This window comes from Dermacentor andersoni, chromosome 3 (assembly GCF_023375885.2).
Source record: "Dermacentor andersoni chromosome 3, qqDerAnde1_hic_scaffold, whole genome shotgun sequence".
In the NCBI taxonomy this organism is placed as follows: domain Eukaryota; kingdom Metazoa; phylum Arthropoda; class Arachnida; order Ixodida; family Ixodidae; genus Dermacentor; species Dermacentor andersoni.
Window position 1 is genome coordinate 29,906,382 of NC_092816.1, and position 19,461 is coordinate 29,925,842.

Below are 19,461 nucleotides of genomic sequence, written 5' to 3' on the forward strand. Positions count from 1 at the left end.
GGCTGCTGAGCACGAGGTCGCGGGATCGAATCCCGGCCACGGCGGCCGCATTTCGATGGGGGCGAAATGCGAAAACACCCGTGTACTTAGATTTAGGTGCACGTTAAAGAACCCCAGGTGGTCGAAATTTCCGGAGTCCTCCACTACGGCGTGCCTCATAATCAGAAAGTGGTTTTGGCACGTAAAACCCCATATATTATTATTACGATAAGTTTGAGCTCCGACATTTTTTAAGACACACACACTATTAGAGAAATCATTTAAGTTAACCTAAATTATAACCTAAAGGCGGCACTTCCTGTTTATGGTCAGAAGCACTGGTGTTGCGGCCATTTTTTTCTTGGTTGTAATAACATCCTCATCTTTATACGAGTGTCACAAAGCAGTAGACAAAAACATTCACGGCGTGATACGGATCAATAGGCGTGATTCCAGACGCGATCCCACCCCCGAGATACCATGGTTAAGAAGAACCAAGAATATTTCATTTAAGATCAGCCGTGTCTTAAGCTATACTACAGCCGTTCGAACGGGGACATCGCATCGTTTGTTGTGGCTGGCAAAAAGTTGTCACAGTAGCCAACAGCCTTGAACCTTCCAATGATGTGTTCCCTGCTTTATCTGCCATTTAGAAAAGCCCGCCTGAATATTCCCTCGATATATATTTTTTTCTTTCTCTTCTCAGTAATACCCAAGCTAGGCGTTTCAAGAACTGCTTGTTGTTGTCGCCTTGTCTATGAAAGATGTTAGTGGACCTGGAACTCGTTTAATAAAGAGTCATTATTACACTATAATATACTGCAGTTACAACAATTGCCAAAGTTTCCAGAGAGAAGGCTAAGTCATACGCATCTCTTACTCCAAGCATTTATACCATTTTCCCCACTCCCCCTACAGAAAGAAAGAAAGAAAGAAAGAAAGAAAGAAAGAAAGAAAGAAAGAAAGAAAGAAAGAAAGAAAGAAAGAAAGAGCTAAGAATTATTAGCAACTTATCAAACATACCCGTAGTTCATAAAGACGCGGTATCTTACGTTATTCCCCTCTTTCCTTCAATATTTTGTCCGCTTATTTAGCACATTCATGAAATAGTTGTTATGACGTCATGATGATTTCAACAAAACAAACTCAATTGACCTAAATGTCCGGGACGGTGCACGGACACATCGACATCCGAGACCACTCGTCACAGCTAACCGACGTACAAAACAGAAAGCGAAGTAACGAAGCAAGTCATGTATTTACCACGTTCCTTTCGGCATCTGGATCCACGTTGCCCTCCGACGGTTGACGCAGCCAGAGTAGCGATGCCAGGAGACCCACAAGTGCCCCCAGCATGTGGCGTTTTCCTCCGAATGCCTTCATCCTGCCTTGGTGTCCACGAGTGAGTAATGCGAGTAGCGGCTGCCGAGCGGTTCACTCAGCAAATGCTCCCCCCTCTCTCTTTCCGTTGTGTGAAGCGTTCTGCACAAAACAAAAAGAACGATGCGTTCCGGCGGCTTACCCCCTCTCATATTTTACTCGGCAGTGTTGATAAAGGTTGCCGATACACACAACATACACCTGCATGGCAACGTAGCACCGATAAAAACATCCCCTTGCCCCTTGATTATGCTCTTCTTTTTCTTTCCGTTGTTGTTGTCACCTTCTCACTCGAGTTTAGCCACTGAGCCGGGCTGCTTGACATCTTTCCTAGCGTGGTTGTGTCAACGGCCGCGCTGTTTTCGTTGTACGTAGAAAAGAGTCGACTGCTTGGTTTCTGCTGGTCTTCTTCAAACGCAGGCGCGGTGCTTTTTCACTTAGTTTCCAGGACCTTCAAGTCGGCGTGATCTGAGGACCTGTAAACATGGCAGCCAATAATCTTTAGTATGAATGTTAAGGTGTTTGTCTCTTAGGAGATCGGGGAAAATAGAATTAGGAGATGTGCTGACCACTTGAATTAGGCAAAAAAAATGTTGAGTCGGGGTAAATTATAATGTCACGTAAACGCCCAAGCGTATACGGATGAGCTAAATGCTTCGTGTAGAGCAGAATGAACTCGTCCTCACGGAGCAGTTTGACACGGATGAGTTTGTTTGAATATAAAGAGTGCGAGATTTGTAAAAAGAGTGATGAGACGTAGAGTTTAACCAGAAAGAAATCTGGTACATTACACAGCCCGAAGGAAAGTGGCAAGGAAACATAAAATGAAAGAATGGGCAAGAGAGCGATGCAGAAACGTAATCCATGCTGCTGGATTAGCTGGTGGCCTACAGGTTACGGGTGCGCAAACCATCCACTGTCACAGCCTATCACTTGGATTCGTGGACAAGGAAAGCCTCCACTAGTACACTAGTTACATTCAGCTCCAACTTCTCGTTGTGATCGCTGAATTTGTTGTGAGAGTGGGCGAACAATGACAACAGTATTGTGAGATGAAAGAATGACAAGTTAAACTGCTCAATGCAAGGTCGGCCGGAACTTGCACGGTACAGGTAAACCGGGTCAGGGCTTCCATTCACCATGCAAGGACAATTCGACCTTAGTATAAAATGCTTAATGTGGTTCAGCTTCAGTTTAACGTGAACTCGACGAGTATGATAGTGCGTGTCAGTAAAAATATATGTCCGTTCTGTGGAAAATGTTCTCGTGCATATAATTCAGAACAATAGACGCATATTCGGGGGGTGTTAAACGTGTAAAAACACGTTATATGCGACTCGACCTGTCTGACCTATCGCTGCCAGTGGAATGTGATACGCCTTAAATGAACAATGCATGCCAATGACCTACATAGGCTGCTCTCAGTTGCGTTTATTTACGATGAGTCAGGGCCGCTATTTTACAAGTTGTTGCCAAGCAACGTTCTGTATAACTATTATATTTTCATGATATGGTAAATTTGAGCGCTTTCTTTGTTGTGTTTCTTGTTTGTTGCCTTCTTTCGTTGGTTTTTGTATCTGCTAGTGCTATTACATCTCTGCAGTACAGACATACGGGATGTTCTTTTTTATGCCTTACAGAATATGTAAGAATCACCTGTGGCAGATAGCGTAATTGCAGTCCTTGAAACAGATTACGGGAAGCGGCGGAGATTATTAAAGCTTCTGTATGTTCTGAAGAAAAGCAGCCGTATAACAAAATTCTGGACTCATCGATAAATTGATTGATTGATTGATTGATTGATTGATTGATTGATTGATTGATTGATTGATTGATTGATTGATTGATTGATTGAGTGAGTGAGTGAGTGAGTGAGTGAGTGAGTGAGTGAGTGAGTGAGTGAGTGAGTGAGTGAGTGAGTGAGTGAGTGAGTGAGTGAGTGAGTGAGTGAGTGAGTGAGTGAGTGAGTGAGTCGATTTTCTTTTACTTGAGGAACGTCAGAGGACACAAGCGAATCACTTAATGAACTCTTGCAGTAATATCGCATAGTTATGGACATAAAGGACATACAGAAAAAAAAAGTGTGGCTGCACCATCAAATCTTCTCTGACAAAATACAACTGAAGACGTGTTGGACAACGGAGGGAAATGGTGGCCATAGAACATACACTTCTGCGTCAAATTAGAAATATCATGAAGAATTCGTTTCAGTTTCTTGTTCTTCTTTTTCTCGTTATTTTTAATTCTTCTTCGATCCACGGGTGAAGTAAGTTAGATTATGTCTTACTTGAAACAAGCAGCTTCATCTGCTGCATACCGCTATGCTATTCAAGCAAACAAAGACTCAGAGAAACGCTTTGAACGCTCTAGAAATGCTTGAAAAAAGCAGCGCTGTGCAGTCATGCAGTCGTACTAAAGCAGCGCGTTGGATCGAGGACGAGCAAACAGATGACTCCAGTACAGCAACCTCTTCAACTTCAGCATTCATTGTACCGCACCTCAATAAACAAGAATCATTTAAGTTATCTCTTTCGACTTCGTCCACAACGGCTGAACTATTCGCAATCCTATGTGCGGTAAATTTTATAGCGTCAGTAAGAGATGCGCAAAAATTGGTAATTTTCAGCGATTCACAGGCGGCTCTAACATCATTCTGCAGCACAAAAGGAAAAACAATAAGTGATAGTACAATATACGAAACACTTCAAGACCTCCCGAAGACAAGTCAAGCGAAGCATGAAATAGCATTCTAGTGGATACCAGGGTTTTGTAACATTCCTGGCAAGACGACAGCCGATGAAGCAGCATGACAAGCACACCTTAAGCATGATGTGGTTCCGCTCCCAATATCAAATAATAAATTACGCTGCATTATAAGGGCAACGTCTTTCAATATGTGTAGAAATACGTGGTTTCACCAGAATCCTAAGAACTCGGATTTGTATCATATTTATCTGTTTATTGAATTCAAGCTTCCATTGTCATTAGACAGAAATGTGAAAATCATTATTCACCGATTAAGGCTAGGCACTGCCTACACAAAACATTTCTTACGTAGAATTGGCCTTGCGGAAGCCCCCAAATGTGATTGTGGATTTGTACATGAAGATATCTATTACCTCCTTCTATATTGCTCACATCAAGACACACCAAGACTCCAAGTTAAATCAACTCTAAACTGAAAGGTCAGCGGTCTAATGTGATTAAAGAAACTTTTGGGTCATTGGCCAACAACGGCCTTGCCGAAGAGCGCTTTAAAAGCATGAAAACTTTTCTCAAAGACAGCGGTATTATTAACCGTTATTAACGCTTTTAATGCTCCTTTCATTTCGATGTCGCTGTATATATGTGTGTGTTAGTGAGTTATATTTTGTTGTCTGCTCTGTTGTGACTATATCTGATAATGCTTCTGCACGGTCTATGCACCACTCGTTGACTAGACACTTTATTACTAGGCGACATCATTTGTATTTTTTAGACTTTCTTCTACAGAACTGTGCAGTTATTTAACTTGTATATTGTATGTACCATGTATTTCTTACATCATAGTATTACTGTGAAAACCTTGCTTGACAAGTTCTGCTGCTTTATGAAAAGGTTATTTGATATGTAATCTTGAACCCTCTATGTTGTAGGCTAGTCCCATTTAAGAGCTAAGGTGTAGCCGGCGTCTTAACATCTGCGTCGACACCTCCTTATATAATATCAATAAAAAATCCTTAATGAGACTAGCGCTGACTGCCAACTAAGCTTTATTGGAAGAGTCACCAGACATTTATAACCTGTCATAAAATAAGAAAGAAAACCGGCCGGTTTGACAGACGTGCACACAGGTGGCATTTTAGGTACAGGTGTTTGCCATGAAAAAAAAAAAACACATCTCTTGCTCTGATAGGCTAAGCGACTCTGCATTCAAACACCTACGTTTTGATCTTGCTGTACAGTACGCGTCTACAATTTTTTTAATACGTCTTTATTTCTGCGTTTAATAGGCCGAGCCTTGCGGCAGAAAAGGGGTGCTCTATGGGGGAGGGGGAGGGGGATCGGTGCTCTCTACTTCCTCGAGGTGGAGTGGTCCCGAGGCCGCGTCTACAATTTATATTTTATTTTGTGGTCTTGCATGTTTCAGGAAGCTGGTACCTCGGTGCTACTGATCAGTGGAGTACATCTCCATTTGCTGCAATGAGCGGCTAAATGGCTGCCGTACTGACTTTATTCCAAGTTCAATCCAGTTTTCTGCAACGACCGTCTATAGTCAATATCTGACCATCTTGGGGCCCCATCCCGAGTCTAGCAATGTGGGCTGACGTGTCACCGGTGGTGTCATCGGGGCCATGGGACACGTGTCACTGGGCACGTATTGCCACTGGGTATATGCCCCTTGGGCCAATGGGTATATGCCGCTTTTCAACTTGGGTCACTGGGTATCAAAACAACAAAAACCACCTACTTAGTAACAGTTACGTAATGCTTCGTATTACGTTGATGCCAACCGGAGTTGACTCTACTTAATCGCTTTTGGTAAGCAAGCATCATGATAGTTGAGACGGACGACACGAAAACTGCATCGCTGGCAAATTCTCGTCTCAAATATTTTATTGCGCACGGGGTGGTTTTCGACTGCGGCTTCTCTCGTCGTAGATAGTTTCAGCTCACTGTCGACTACACATATTATTATTATTATTATTATTATTATTATTATTATTATTATTATTATTATTATTATTATTATTATTATTGCACCTCTATGTGATAGAAGAAACCAGCTCCCTTAGAGGTGCAAACATTCGTTTTAAGTTGTTTCTGTGCTGCCTTGCTCTGCCACAAAAACATTGTCCAGTTTCTCCAATGTATTAAAAAGTACTTTATAGACGACATGTGAAGCGCAGGAGGTGAATTTGGTCTCGTGAATAGCAGAACATTGCGGGCGTTTCCGGTTTTTCATTACACTGCACAGTTTGCAAAGAGTAGAAAACACTAAGTTGACGTCTGCTGGCGACTTTCTTGAGACTGTGGGAAAACCTGTCAACATACACTGTGTGACGTGCACTGCGCTTTTGTACTTTTCGTATCGGCCTGTTTCTCTGCCTGTGCGCTTTTTTCATATATTTGGCAGAGCTGCCTAACACACAGGCCGGCTGACGGAAGACGGATGCTCGACAGGATTTAGACGCTCTCTCTGATTAAAGATGCTATTCTTCATAAGGTTCTCAAAGGACGTAATTGTACCCTTACTACAAGTGGTGTAAGTGTCCCTTTTCACCAATTTGTAAGGGACACTGTCGTAAGGAGGGGTGCCTTTCACTGAATTGGGTTGATAAGCCCAGCACACGTGTCAAATTGATGAAATTGAAAAATTTATATTTCGGAGTTGAATCTTATTATTAGGGTCCACCCCCATGGTTAAAGAAGATTCTTAAAATATTCGGCCCTTCATTCTCAAAACTCTATTGTGGCCCCTTCTTTAGAAGGAAAAGGTAGCCATCAACCTAGCGATAGAGGCGAGTTACCAATAAGGGCGGCGCGAATGTGGTCGTAAATAGCAAACAAAAAATATGTCATAAGGAATGGGTGGGATCGATATTCCGATACAAATGCCCGCGCATTGGACACGTAAAACGTCATTGTTTTAAACGGCTCCCAAAAGAAAGCGAGACTTTAAACGATTAATAAAATTTTCAGTGTTTACGCCTGCCGATGTTTTGAAGTTCTTGGTCAACTTTGTCGTCAATTTTTTTCACCAACTGCGGAAAGCAGATCATCACAAGGAATGGAATAACATAAATCGTTCATATCGATTGAACAAGTGGTTACACTAGTAACAATTCTATTACGACGATCGCTTAGTTCGAGCACAACATTTTTGGAACTTCTCACTGGAAACGGGTCGTTAACCGGCAGCTTCTTTCCATGACCTTCCAAAAATCGTTCGGCATGCAACTGCCCCGAGAACTTCTCACATGCTATTACTCTTGGCGGTTATCTGGCTTGTGAGTTTTACACGCAATGAATCCGTACAAAAACACGGATTTAGCATTGCTTGTAAACTTCTTTAGAGGGTGAAGGTTCAGAATCCCAACAAGGTTGAGGGCTGCTTTTCATTGCTTTTTATTACTGTTTGCATTGCTGTTTAATACTGCCTTGAAGTTCTCTACGATCGTTTGAGTAGCTTTCTCCTTTTCCAGAAAATATTCTGGTAGCACAAGAAACCCTCCTTCCTTGTCAGACTGAAGGATACCCGTGCTATTCTCCTTCGTACACTATCCCACTTTCTTTAACGGCAGCCTTAGTGCTTTCTTGTGTTGCATGTTTCTTTCGACGCAGACAACACTTCACCCTGGTGGCTTCGCCCCTTTATTTTCTTCAGTCTTGCCTGCAATATCTCCTTGGCAGGAACCATATTTCTTTGTATTCCGCATCTCTTTGTCTAGGGACAAAAACTGACGAGCCGACAATCCGCTTTTTTTCACGGCGCGCAGGCGCATGCGCCCTGCCCTAGCGGATTACTCCCAGGGGTGAATCTCCGCATGGCTGCCATTGGCTGTTTTAATGCAGACGCTCTTTCGACGCTAGCGCCAAGGTCCCCTTCAGTTGCGGCTCTAGTAGGCGGGCGGTACTTTAGCAAAATGGCGATCACGCACACGATTGTTTACGTTGTCATGGCAACAAGAACAGCAGCCGCGCGGCGCCTCCTCACTCTAGCGCTCTTTGTTTCTTCATTTTGTGTTCATTATGCCAACCCGCACCGGTCGCTTTCCACCCTCCCCGATGCCCCGCGCACAGTTTACTTTTGCTTTGTTGTTGCTTGTCCGCGGCACGTACTTTTTATTTTTCTAACGTGCGCGCGCACTACGCCGAGCATTAGCACTGTTTGTGAACTGGCGCGTGGTGCGCCGTCGGTTCTCCATGTGTTTGCGCGCAGGCTGTCTTGTGTATAATTTGATTATGTCAGCATGTGCAAGAACATAAATTTCACTTCAAACACAACAGATCTTTGGCCTCGTTTTATTGACTCCTTTCTCGAAAAGAAAAATTTTCGTATAACTTGGTATGATACACGCTCAGAAAGTGAACAAAAGTGAAAGATGCATGAGATGTACATGACTACTAAACAACAGAAAAGTTCAAGGACAATGAAATAAAAAAAAATAAAACGCAGCAAAACGCGAAGGCCGTTTCATGTACACACATATAAAAAGATTTTCATATGATGCCCTAATCACCTAAGTGTAGAAGAGCTTCTGATATACGCACTGAGATATTGCACAAACTGGACGACGTGTATGACATAGTCATAAGAACTGAAGACAGCCGGAATTCACTGGTGATGACAAAAACAATGACAAGCAATGTACCTAAAAATAGAATAAAAATCAATGGTTCTTTTATTGACAACCATACCAAAAAATAGGAACTTACATACCTGCACAATATTCACACGTGTACATGTTTATCTTTATCGGGTGACCCGTTTCACCGCGGAACAAATGTTATCGCACAGCGCAAGACGCGCCTGCATGTATCGGAAGTTTCTGGAACGTTATCGATGGTTCCATCTGCTGTCTGTCACCGAACCTTGTGTAATTTGATTGTATGTATGCGCGACGCGAATAGTATAGAACTTTGTGGAAGACACTCGGGTGCCAGCGATTACTCTGGAACATTCGACCACTGATGTATAAAAGACGACGCGCTTGACCCGCCTATCAGATTTTGACGATCGCCGACTGTGTTTGCCGCTGTCATCGTTCTTTAAGCGTAGCCTGTTCTTGTGGGCACAGGTTGGCCCAATAAAAGTTAGTTTCGTCTTCCACAGTATTGCTACTGTGTTCTTTATATGTCACTACAACGTGACGATATAGTATATGAAATGCGTGACATGTTCATTACTACTCAACAAAATGAAAAGGCAGACATGGTAGAACAAAAATAACATTGTACTGTCAACCGAAATAAACGTTATCACATTATTTACACTTGGCCACAACTTCAGTAACGGTGGCAAGGGGGAGAAGAAGGTAGTCAGCTTTTTCAGCAGCATATGGAGAACATTTTCAGAAAGGCTTACTCCTCAATCGAAACCCAGGTGAAATAGGCCAACACGTTACTTTCACCACGAATGCAATGCTTAGCAATAAAATTATGTCACTTAAGGCACTAAATCATATCGTGTTCACTGGGCACTCATTTGTATATTAAACACGAACTGCAAACATCTGCATATCGGACACTTGCAATACTCATGCTTGCCAGAAAAAGAAAAGCGTATCATGCCTACACATGAAAGTTGTCCGCGCAGTTTTTCCCATGAGAAATTACTGACGTGGTACATAAACACGAACAGAAACTTTTCAGCTGTTGACAAAATGGTGACACACAGAAAAAGCATTAAGGTTGGTATGCAATGCTGGGCGAGTTACTGGAGTTGCAGAATGAGACTTTGCACAGAAAAACAAAAGTCATATGCCAGGTGACAATGAGGAGGAGCATCTATTTGTCAGCTTTGTGTACTGGTGAGAGCAAAGTGTAGCACAATAAAGGCGCAACGACGTCCGGAGACTCATGGAACACACACGCACAGGGCCGTGTTGTGTACATGCGCCTTCTTATATCCTCCGATCTGTGCGCTCACCTGTAGTCTTTAGGCATCCGAAAGAACCTTGCAGGGCTTGTTTTTTTTATGTATTCGTGCAATACTGCACGATGCACGAGCAGTACGGGTCGTGAAACGGATGAAACAGCGCGGAGGACAAGCACACAGCTATCGAGGACCACGAAACTGACGAAACTGCCCACGCCGGTCAACGTTTCCGCCGGTCAACGAAGCACGCTTCCCGATAACTGCAGATAACGAAACATAAAACTTTATGCAGCGGGCTAAGCTGGCGCCGGGCGCGCGCGGAGATAGTCGAAGGTGAGGGAGTTACGAGGAGGTTGTGAGGGAGGACGAGGGGAGAGTATAATTGAAAGGAGAGACGGAAGAACACGGCCTCCTGGATCGGAGCGCGCCCGCGCGTGCTGATCCAGGAGGCCGTGGAATGGAAGCGAATTTGCTTTCCCGCCCGCCTGATGGATGGCGCCAATTACCTCAGCCACCTAAAACCCCTTGATAATTTGAAAATAGCGACACTCTCCTCCCCGCGGTGCTTTCCTCCTCGATCCTCCTCGCGCGCCAGCTGCGCGCGCTGCGCACGGCACGCTCTTTCTCCTTCGCTCCCGCGGACGGGCCGCAGTTTTCTATGGAGGCGTAGGATTTTGGGCCACTTGTTTGCCCCAGTGGTGCAGAAAATTTCGAAAAATGGTTATAACAGCATCGACAATGCTGAAGGTAGCGTTTATGAGGAGGTCGGTCTCTTAAAGCCGTATGAATGGGGCATACTGATTTAAAAGGAGCTTTGAGGTGAGTTCTGTACTCCGGACATTTATTTCTGTCACATAATAAGATAATATACGTTGCGTATCTGATCTAGTATCTCTACCAGATGCGTACCAGACGCATCTCTCTGCGTCTGTTTTTTTCCTTGCCTGTGCGCGCATGCGAACCGAGGATATTATATTCAGCATGCCTTCTTATAATGAATTAGTCCCTAGTGCATCGTCCGTCCACGTTTTGTCTTCGCAATGTGAAAGTAGCTTTTGCGCTGTGGTCTCTAAACTGAATAGGACGGGTTGCGAGCAAGCGTGCGCGGTGATGTAACAACCCCTGCACATTGCCTGTATCCGTAAGAAAACCAAATAATAATCGTCACCTACTCATGCATGCCTGGCAGCCATATTCAAAGCGAATTCGAGAACTAAAAAATAATGCAGAAACTGCATTGAAGTTGTCAAGTATGCGTAAGCATACCCTCAAATTTCAGTTGGCCCACCCACAAATTTCAATTGCACCCCCCCCCCCCCTATGTAAGCATCCCTATGCATTTTCAAAGGAGCCCTATGTATCTCTATGAGTGTCTCTTTTTATTTAATTTTTTTATGGGGGAGGGGTTAAATAGTTTCATATCGCTTATGAAGCTACCAATCATCTACATTTCCACTACCATAACTTATAAGTGTCTTAACTATAGAACTTACGCATTTTTGTTCAGATACAAGACAGTAAACCTTTCGCGTGGGAGGGCCGGGGTACTTGCCAAAGAATGCTTTCGCAATAAAAGCGCAACGTAGACTACCTGGCGCTCATCATCCGCAATGCCACGTATATACTTGGCATTAATTTTTTCAGGGTCGGCATTCATTGTATCTAAGTGATTGACTCACACATTGAAGTAAGCTGATAAGAAGGCTCATCTACAAACTATTTCGATTTTCAGTAAAACAGGCAACGGATCCTAACAATGACGAAAAGTGCGATAGAGAGGCCGTATCTTCGCACATAATTGTTCACCGTGGAAAGCAGAAACAATAGGGGGGCATGTTCGACTGAATAACAGTTGACAAGTGCGAGATGATGAGTCCCAGCAGAACATTCAGCATACTCAGGACACCCCCATTTTTATGGAACGCACAAATTTCCGCAGCAAAACGCAGATGACCAGGCAGGGAAATTTAAAAAAAAATGTGCGGCATTAGGGGATGTTTTGATATGAGCAATAAAAAAGACGCTTTACTTCGCGAACAACACTGTTCTTTGTCGGAACAAAATTGTTTTTGGCCTATGTTGTGCAGCCGCTGCTTCTTGCGCAAGCCGTCACGCTTTCCCTGCGGTATCATAAAAACTGCATATGGAATGGAATGGAAAACTTTATTGACTCTTTTAAGGTTTTAGTGGGTGGAGGCCGAAGTCTTCATTCTTGAAGCTTGGGTCCTCTTCAGCCATGGATGGGCCCCTAGTCCAGGGCTCCACTGAGCCGGGCCGCCTCGCACGCGTGCGCTATTAGAGCTCTTCGAGCCTCTAGCTCGCGGCTGGTGAGCCAGCTCTCCCATTGCTCCGCACTTGGTGTTTTGTGTTTGTGGAATGCCTGGTTTCTTGTACACTCCCATGTAATGTGGTATAATGTTGGTTTAGCTCCACACCACGGACAGGTTGCGCTATACTGCGTGGGGAACATCCTACTTAGTATGTGTAAGTTTGGGAAGGAGCCCGTTTGCAGTCTCCGCCATCCTGCGGCCTCCTCCTTTGTTAATGCTTTATGTGGTGGGGGATAAATATCTTCAGGCTTCTTGCTGCAGTTATGTGGGCTACAGCCCGGCATAGCGCTAGCGCAACACCGCAGGAAACACAGCACGCAACGTTCGCTACGCCGAGCCAGCCGAGCTGGCTCGGCGTTCCCGCGGGGGGAACGCGCAAGGGGCGAGGTGGAGGCGAGGAGGTCGTGCGGCGGCAGAGTTCAAAGAGTGGCGATACTATATTATGTCCGTGCTGCCACCTAACTGTCACCGAAGCGGTGGAGATACCGAGGCCGGGATTAGACGCAAAACGTTTCGAAAAGGTAGCGCGCGCGGAGGCGTGGCCCGGTTTCGGAGGGACAGTTCCCCCCAAAAAAATGCGCTCGGACGCACGCTGCTAGAAACACTCGTGCCGCGTACGGCATTGAAACTCCAGCAGTAGTTCAACGTCGGTGCGGTGCCGAAAACGTTCGTAGCGTGACTGCATACCAGGCCGACAACGACGCAATCGACGAGCATGAGTTGCCGTACTGCGGCGGGCTTTCTTGTCGACAGCACCGATTAAGATGGTCGTATAACGAACGGCCATCATTCGACCGAACCTCTCGCGATCGGCCGTCAAACCGACAACGCGTAGCGACAGCATTTTCGCTTGTTTATATGATTAAGCGCTCTGAAAATCAAACATGCCTGCTAAGTTGAAATACACAACTTTCAACACTCTCAAGCCGTGCAGATTAAGTTTGAGCCACTGGTGATCCTGCTCAGCGAAGGTCAGGCCTGGCGCCGTCGAGTTCGTGCACCTGTTACCGGTGGACCTGAGCTGAACTGAAAAGTAAGCAGCTAGGACGAACGAAACTGTTTTTATACTTCAGTTCTGGCCTTAGCGATTTGATATGAACTGTATTTCTCTTCTCCTGGCATGTAGCGGGATACACACGATCCGATTCGGTGTCCGATCCGGCATGAACGGCAGGCGGAATCGAGGTATTTTGCCGTGCCGAAGCGCCGGCGTTTATTTGCAGCCAATGACAGCGTGGCTAGCATGTGACGTTCTCTGACGTTCCCTCTGAGGAGGGAACGTCAGAGAACGTCAGAGAGGGAATGTTTTTCGCCATCTTTTCTTTCTTTTCGTTGCCGGTTGGAATTCGTTTCCGACACGAAATAGTTACCAGTTCAGTATAATTATCTCCAACGTGTGCCTGTTCTGCATAGCAGCGCCTAGTACACTAGTTCTAAGCTACTGGCGTAATCGGGAGCCGCGATGCGAGGGTATTTCGCATGCAGACAACACACACCGGCCGTCTGAGCGAGGCTGCTCACTTCGCTTGCACGTTTGCCCTCCGCAACGACTGCGTCGAGTAAACCAATTATACTTAATTACGGGCGACCTACGTGTAGAGTGTTAATCGTTTTGGCAAAAATAAGCGCTCTTCGACGAGCTCGGGCTGGATCGCAAGCGCCGTCGGCCGCGGCATCCGCCGAGCGAGGCCTACAGGCCGGCCCTATCGATAGCTGTCAGTGGAGCCGTCAATGGACAACGCGCCGTTGTGAAGTGTTCTGTCACTCGCAGGGGTGTACATTTATTGATAGTGTTCGCATAAAGCGAAGCAGTATTGCGCTTCTCGACGTGGGTGTGAAGTCTTCTGAGCATACAAGCTGGGGCGCTGGATCTCGGTGGAGCTTATACGCGCCACTCGCTCGCTCGGACGCACGTACCGTGGGCCCGCATGCGGCGTCACACCTCGGATCGGACGCCGAATCATAGAGGCAAGTGGTGACACAGCCTTGACACAGCGTTGTTCCAACATCTCTAAGTCACCATTCCCGTAGGCTATATACTGGTCACATTTGATACATAGGTGGGTGGGTCTGTATACGTGTTGTTATGCTGACACATTTCTTAATTCAAGAGATGCACTCTTTATTTGTGCTTCAAACGGGAAACAAGAGACGATGCATTCGGTAAAGCAGCATGAACAACCGCCTCGCTCAGTTATACCAAAGGTGTCAGCGAAGTCATCTGGATTGTCGCGAGAGAACTACACAGTCTATAATGGAGTGCTTATTCGAGCGCAGTTTTCTCTAGTAATGCTTTATGGCATGCGCACACTGCCATCATCATCATCAGCCCATATTTTGTCCACTGCAGGACGAAGGCCTCTCTCCGCGATCTCCAATTATCCTTGTCCTGCGCCAGCCGATTTCAACCAGCACCCGCAAATTTCCTAATTTCGTCGCACCACCTAGTGTTCTGTCGTCCTCTACTGCGCTTCCCTTTTCTTGTTACCCATTCTGTCACCCTGATGGTCCAACGGTTATCTACTCTACGCATTACATGACCTGCCCAGCGCCATTCTTTTCTTTTTATGTCAATTAGTCACATATGCGCACACTGTATGATGAAGTTAAAAACAAATCTTCCGAAAGAGCAGAAAGAGAACATCATCATATCCCCCGCCCCGCGCCATATGCATCCCCAGCGCAACGTAGAATGAAGGAAGGCCAAGGCGGTGGCGCTCCTACGCCGCGCGACAGATCTCCCTGGCGGCAGCTGCTTCGTTGACGCGGCCCACTATGGTAACAGCAACAATTTGACAGTAGTGTCGATCAATCACAGGAAATCGACCGTTAACGCCGCTTCGGTACGAAGCGCGTCGTCGCGTGAGGCCAAGAGGCCATTGCCTTGACCCTCCTGGACGGCAAACATGGCAATATATTCAGCCACTCCAGGGCAGCCATCTGCGCCTTCAGCGTCGGCGTTGTGTGTAAGGAAGCCTGTCACATCCTCGACGGCAAAAGCATCGTCACCCACACTCCCCCGTGGTTCCCCGCTTACATGAGATCCATCATGAGAGGCCCCACAAACCTCAATGAGCTGGCCCAATCCAAGGCGGGAGGTCTCGCTTTCCGCGACCATGGAGAACTCCCCCGTTGGCCCGAAGTAGTGGAGAACAGAGATCAACCGACCATATTCATTGAAATTACGCAGCACTTTTATCTCGGCAGGAGAGAATTTCCCCTTCCTCACAAGAAGTTAAATGGAGCGCAGGCATTGACCCTCAGATTATTGCAAACAGGCTCGTATGCCAGCCCGGCTTTATTCCACAAGCTTTATCCCGACACTTATGCCAGCAGTTCTTGCAGGCACTGCAATGACTTCGCTAGCCTAGACCATATGCTCTAGCGTTGCCCCTCATTGCGAGGCGTGGAACAAATTAAAAGTTAAATTATGGGGTTTTACATGCCAAAACCACTTTCTGATTATGAGGCACGCCGTAGTGAAGGACTCTGGAAATTTCGCCCACCTGGGGTTATTTAACTTGCAACTAAATCTAAGTACACGGGTGTTTTCCCATTTCGCCCCCATCAAAATGCGGCCGCCATGCCGGGATTCGATCCCGCGACCTCGTGCTCAGCAGCCCAACACCATAGCCACTGAGCAAGCACGGCGGGTGCGGAACAAATCAATGAGGACAAGTGGCTCTCCGCTATCAAGAGCCCCGATACCGGGGCGCAACTATGGGCTATCCAGAGGGCCCACGATGCGGCGGTCGGGCATGGCCCGACTGTCCCAATGTGGGAGCAGCCCGCAGCGCGCTGAGTCGCCTACCTCAGGGCTTTCCTTAAGGTTTTACATCCATCCATCCATCAGTGATAAATTAACAACCCGTAATATGTGCATCTGGATCACAGTTGCCGTTGTTTAAGTGACTCGGCAACTCATATTGACTCGTCTCAGGGTGGAACAACGCGACTCATATGCGCATATATGTACGTTTTGCTACGTGATGACATAATTTCATATCAGCGATGCACCTTTCCCCGTATATTTGACGCCAACAGCGACCTCTGGCTGTAGATGTCGATGTATACAAGTGTACCGCTTTGGTAAATCGAACGCGGAAGGCTGGGTGCGCTCGACGACTTGTTGAATATGCGAAATGTCTAACGAATATGTAAAAAGAATACAAAGGCCAGATGCAAGTGCATAAATCAACTGCAACCAACTCCAAGGCAGCCGCGTCGGCAGGCGGAACACAGCTTGCCTTATCGACTGCACTGCAAGAAAAACAGCGCACTCGGGCCTGCTCACCCAGCACTCGATGAGCGCTACCTAGCTTCCAGGGAACGACGTGTTGCCCCGGAGAAACCATAAATATTTATTCTGGGAACAGGTGCACAATTCAGCTGGCGAAAGACCCGGCACCCTTCCAAAATGTTTCCAGCGGCGACTACAGGAAAAGTGCCTCGAGCGGCCAGTCGCGCGTCTTTTCCGCGTGGATTTGCGGGCTTCTTTCACGCTCGGAAAAACGCGCTTATTTAGCACGTATTGAGCAACAGAATGCTGCAGCGGGAGTTTTTCATGTCGCTCAATAATTTTCTCATTGACACTTCTAATCTAATTATAGTATTAGATAAGTTGATTAATTAATTACGACTAATTATCCAATAGGCGGAATGCAAAGAAGTTACTTCCAAGCGACGGCAAACATTACCTTTGTTCTGTCCAGCTACGTGGCATTTGAATATTTCGAAACGCTGGCTAAAGTTAGCTGGGACACCCTGTATATCTTCCAAGATGAACCATCTCGCACAAATCAAGCTGTTGCTATACTTTGCACTCAACGACAGGACAACACCATTGACGATTTCCGACTTTCCTTTCGTTTTTGTTTTACTTCTGATCGTGGAAGCTAGTACACACATTGAAATATTCACATGAATGCAGTTGCTTAATCCACTACAAGAGCTTAAAATTCTGAAGTGAGAGGAACGTAGAAGTAGCTTACCTTGCATCCAAAGCGCGCACGCTGCTTGTTCCAAGTCGTATAAATGCATGTCTCGACCTACGTTTACCCATCGCGCCGAGTGCGGCTGACGAAGTGAGGGCGAACAAAAAATATATATACGCCTAAAAGTGGTGTCGCGCCTTTTTCTTCTTCTAATGCTCGACTCAGATCGCTTGACTGCGTAGAAAAGAAGCAATGCCGCGTACATTTCACCTTGGAATTCCCGGGCCAAACTGATTGAGAAATACGATCGTTGGAGCTTTCGTTCTTTCCTGTTACGACGCAGGCGTCAGTTGCCTGCACTGAAAGCAGATGTACAGCTCGAATTATGCTTGGAGGAACGCAACAGCGCGATGCGCGAGATGATATGCTGGGAGCTGTGGGGATAAGAGGTATTAAGAAATCTTGCTTTTGAATTAGCAAAGAGGTCAGTCAATGTGGAGGCTTGGTGACTTCCTCAAAGAGGAGTCTTGGTAAGTCAGAAAAGACGGAAAAAAAACGAGAAACTGATGATGGCGCTATACTACGAAGTTACTGCATCAGCTTGCTTTGACCTAATATACATTTCACGACGTCTGTACTATTGGTCTGTTTAGTTACGTATACATAAAGAAGGACTACATTGCATTGTAAAGAAATAAGCCGAAGATTCGACCTCGCAAATTCCGAGAACTTCTTTTCCCCAACAACGGCCCAAATAAGAGAAATCAGAATGTACATTGAAAACCGGTACGTCCAGCTCATCTACTGGCGTTAAAATTACCGCATGAAAAAAAAAACAGACGAAAGAAAAAATTGTTGTCTTTTCTTTTTTTCAACCACGTTAAGCCGCTCACATCTCAAACGTGCCGAACAGGCGGCGTGGTAAACTAAAGTGTACAAGCAGAGGAAGTTAACTGCCTACTGATCTCTACTCATGAATGGGGAAGCGTTGACACCCTCACGAAAGGTGCGGGGGGGGGGGGGGGGGGGAGGGGGCGATGATTTCGCACTCCCTTTTTTCAGGTCTAAATGGCTACGGCAAAGAACCCACAATGGCAAGCACTTCTCACGTGGTCTGTGACCTGCGCGGTGTCGCTACCAAGAATTCTCCAACTGAAGAACAGCCCAGTCGTCGAAAGCTCATAGAGGCCAGCGTAGTGACAGTGTAGAATTCGACAAAAACGCTCCTTTGACGTAGTGCTTGCAAATTCCCGGCGCACGTGTCACTTCTGGCATTCTATGAGAGCGTGCCTACGGACAAATTGCGCAGCAATGTGACGACAGAAATTAGAGGCAGCCATACAGCGATTAATCGCCAAGAGCGTAAGAATAGGAGTGACAGCCATGATGGGAAAGAGTGCTGGACGCTTGGCTAAAGTCTAACGACTCTGCTAAAGAGATTTAGGTACAACCCAGTATGTGGCGCCTTAAATTCAATTGTAACCTCATTGGCTAAGGGAATGTCGAGGCGGGCCAGCAGTTGCCACGTCCCCTTTTCATTTGTTTACTGAAATGTATTTAAAGAATGTACGGAACTATCATCATCATCACAATCATCATCATCAACCTGTTTTATGCCCCTCCATGCGATCTCCAATTACCCCAGTCCTGCGCCAACCGATTGAAACTAGCGCCCGCGAATTTCCTAATTTCATCGCTCCACCTAGTCTTCTGCCGTCTTCGACTGCGTTTCCCTTCTCTTAGAACCCATTCTGTAACCCTAATGGTCCAACGGTTATCTAACCGGCGCATTACATGACCTACCCAGCTACATTTTTTTCTCTTGATGCCAACCCAAATATCGTCTATACCCGTTTGCTCTCTGGTCCAAGCCGCTCTCTTTCTGTCTCTTAACGTTATGCCTAGCAATCTTCGTTCCATCGCTCTTTGCGCGTTCCTTAACTTGTTCTCAAGCTTCTTTGTCAGTCTCCGAATCTCTGCCCCATATGTCAGCACTGGTAAAACGCACTGATTGTGCACCTTCCTTTCAGTGATAATGGTAAGCTTCCAGTGAGTATCTGACAATGTCTGCCGTATCCAATCCAACCCATTTTTATTCTTCTGTGAATTTCCTTCTCATGATCAAAGTTCCCTGTGATTAGTTGACCTACGCAGACGAACTCATTCACAGACTCTAGAGGCTGACTGGCTATCCTGAACTTTTGTTCCCTTGCCAGGCTATTCATCATTATCTTTGTTTCTGCATATTAATCTTCAA

At 45.9% G+C, this 19,461-nt stretch overlaps 1 protein-coding gene across 1 annotated transcript in view; it reads right to left on the minus strand.

The window, feature by feature from the left end:
• Positions 1-17,555, minus strand: part of LOC129380075 (lipase member K-like) — a 46,615-nt gene extending 29,060 nt beyond the window's left edge. Inside the window, exons 1-2 of the mRNA XM_050168028.3 lie at positions 17,262-17,555; positions 1,243-1,461 (exon numbers count right to left, since the gene is read on the minus strand). Coding sequence (XP_050023985.2) covers positions 1,243-1,362 — 120 coding nt within the window. The 5' untranslated portion in view covers positions 1,363-1,461; positions 17,262-17,555. The remainder of the gene's footprint in view (positions 1-1,242; positions 1,462-17,261) is intronic.
• Positions 17,556-19,461: the final 1,906 nt, after the last annotated feature.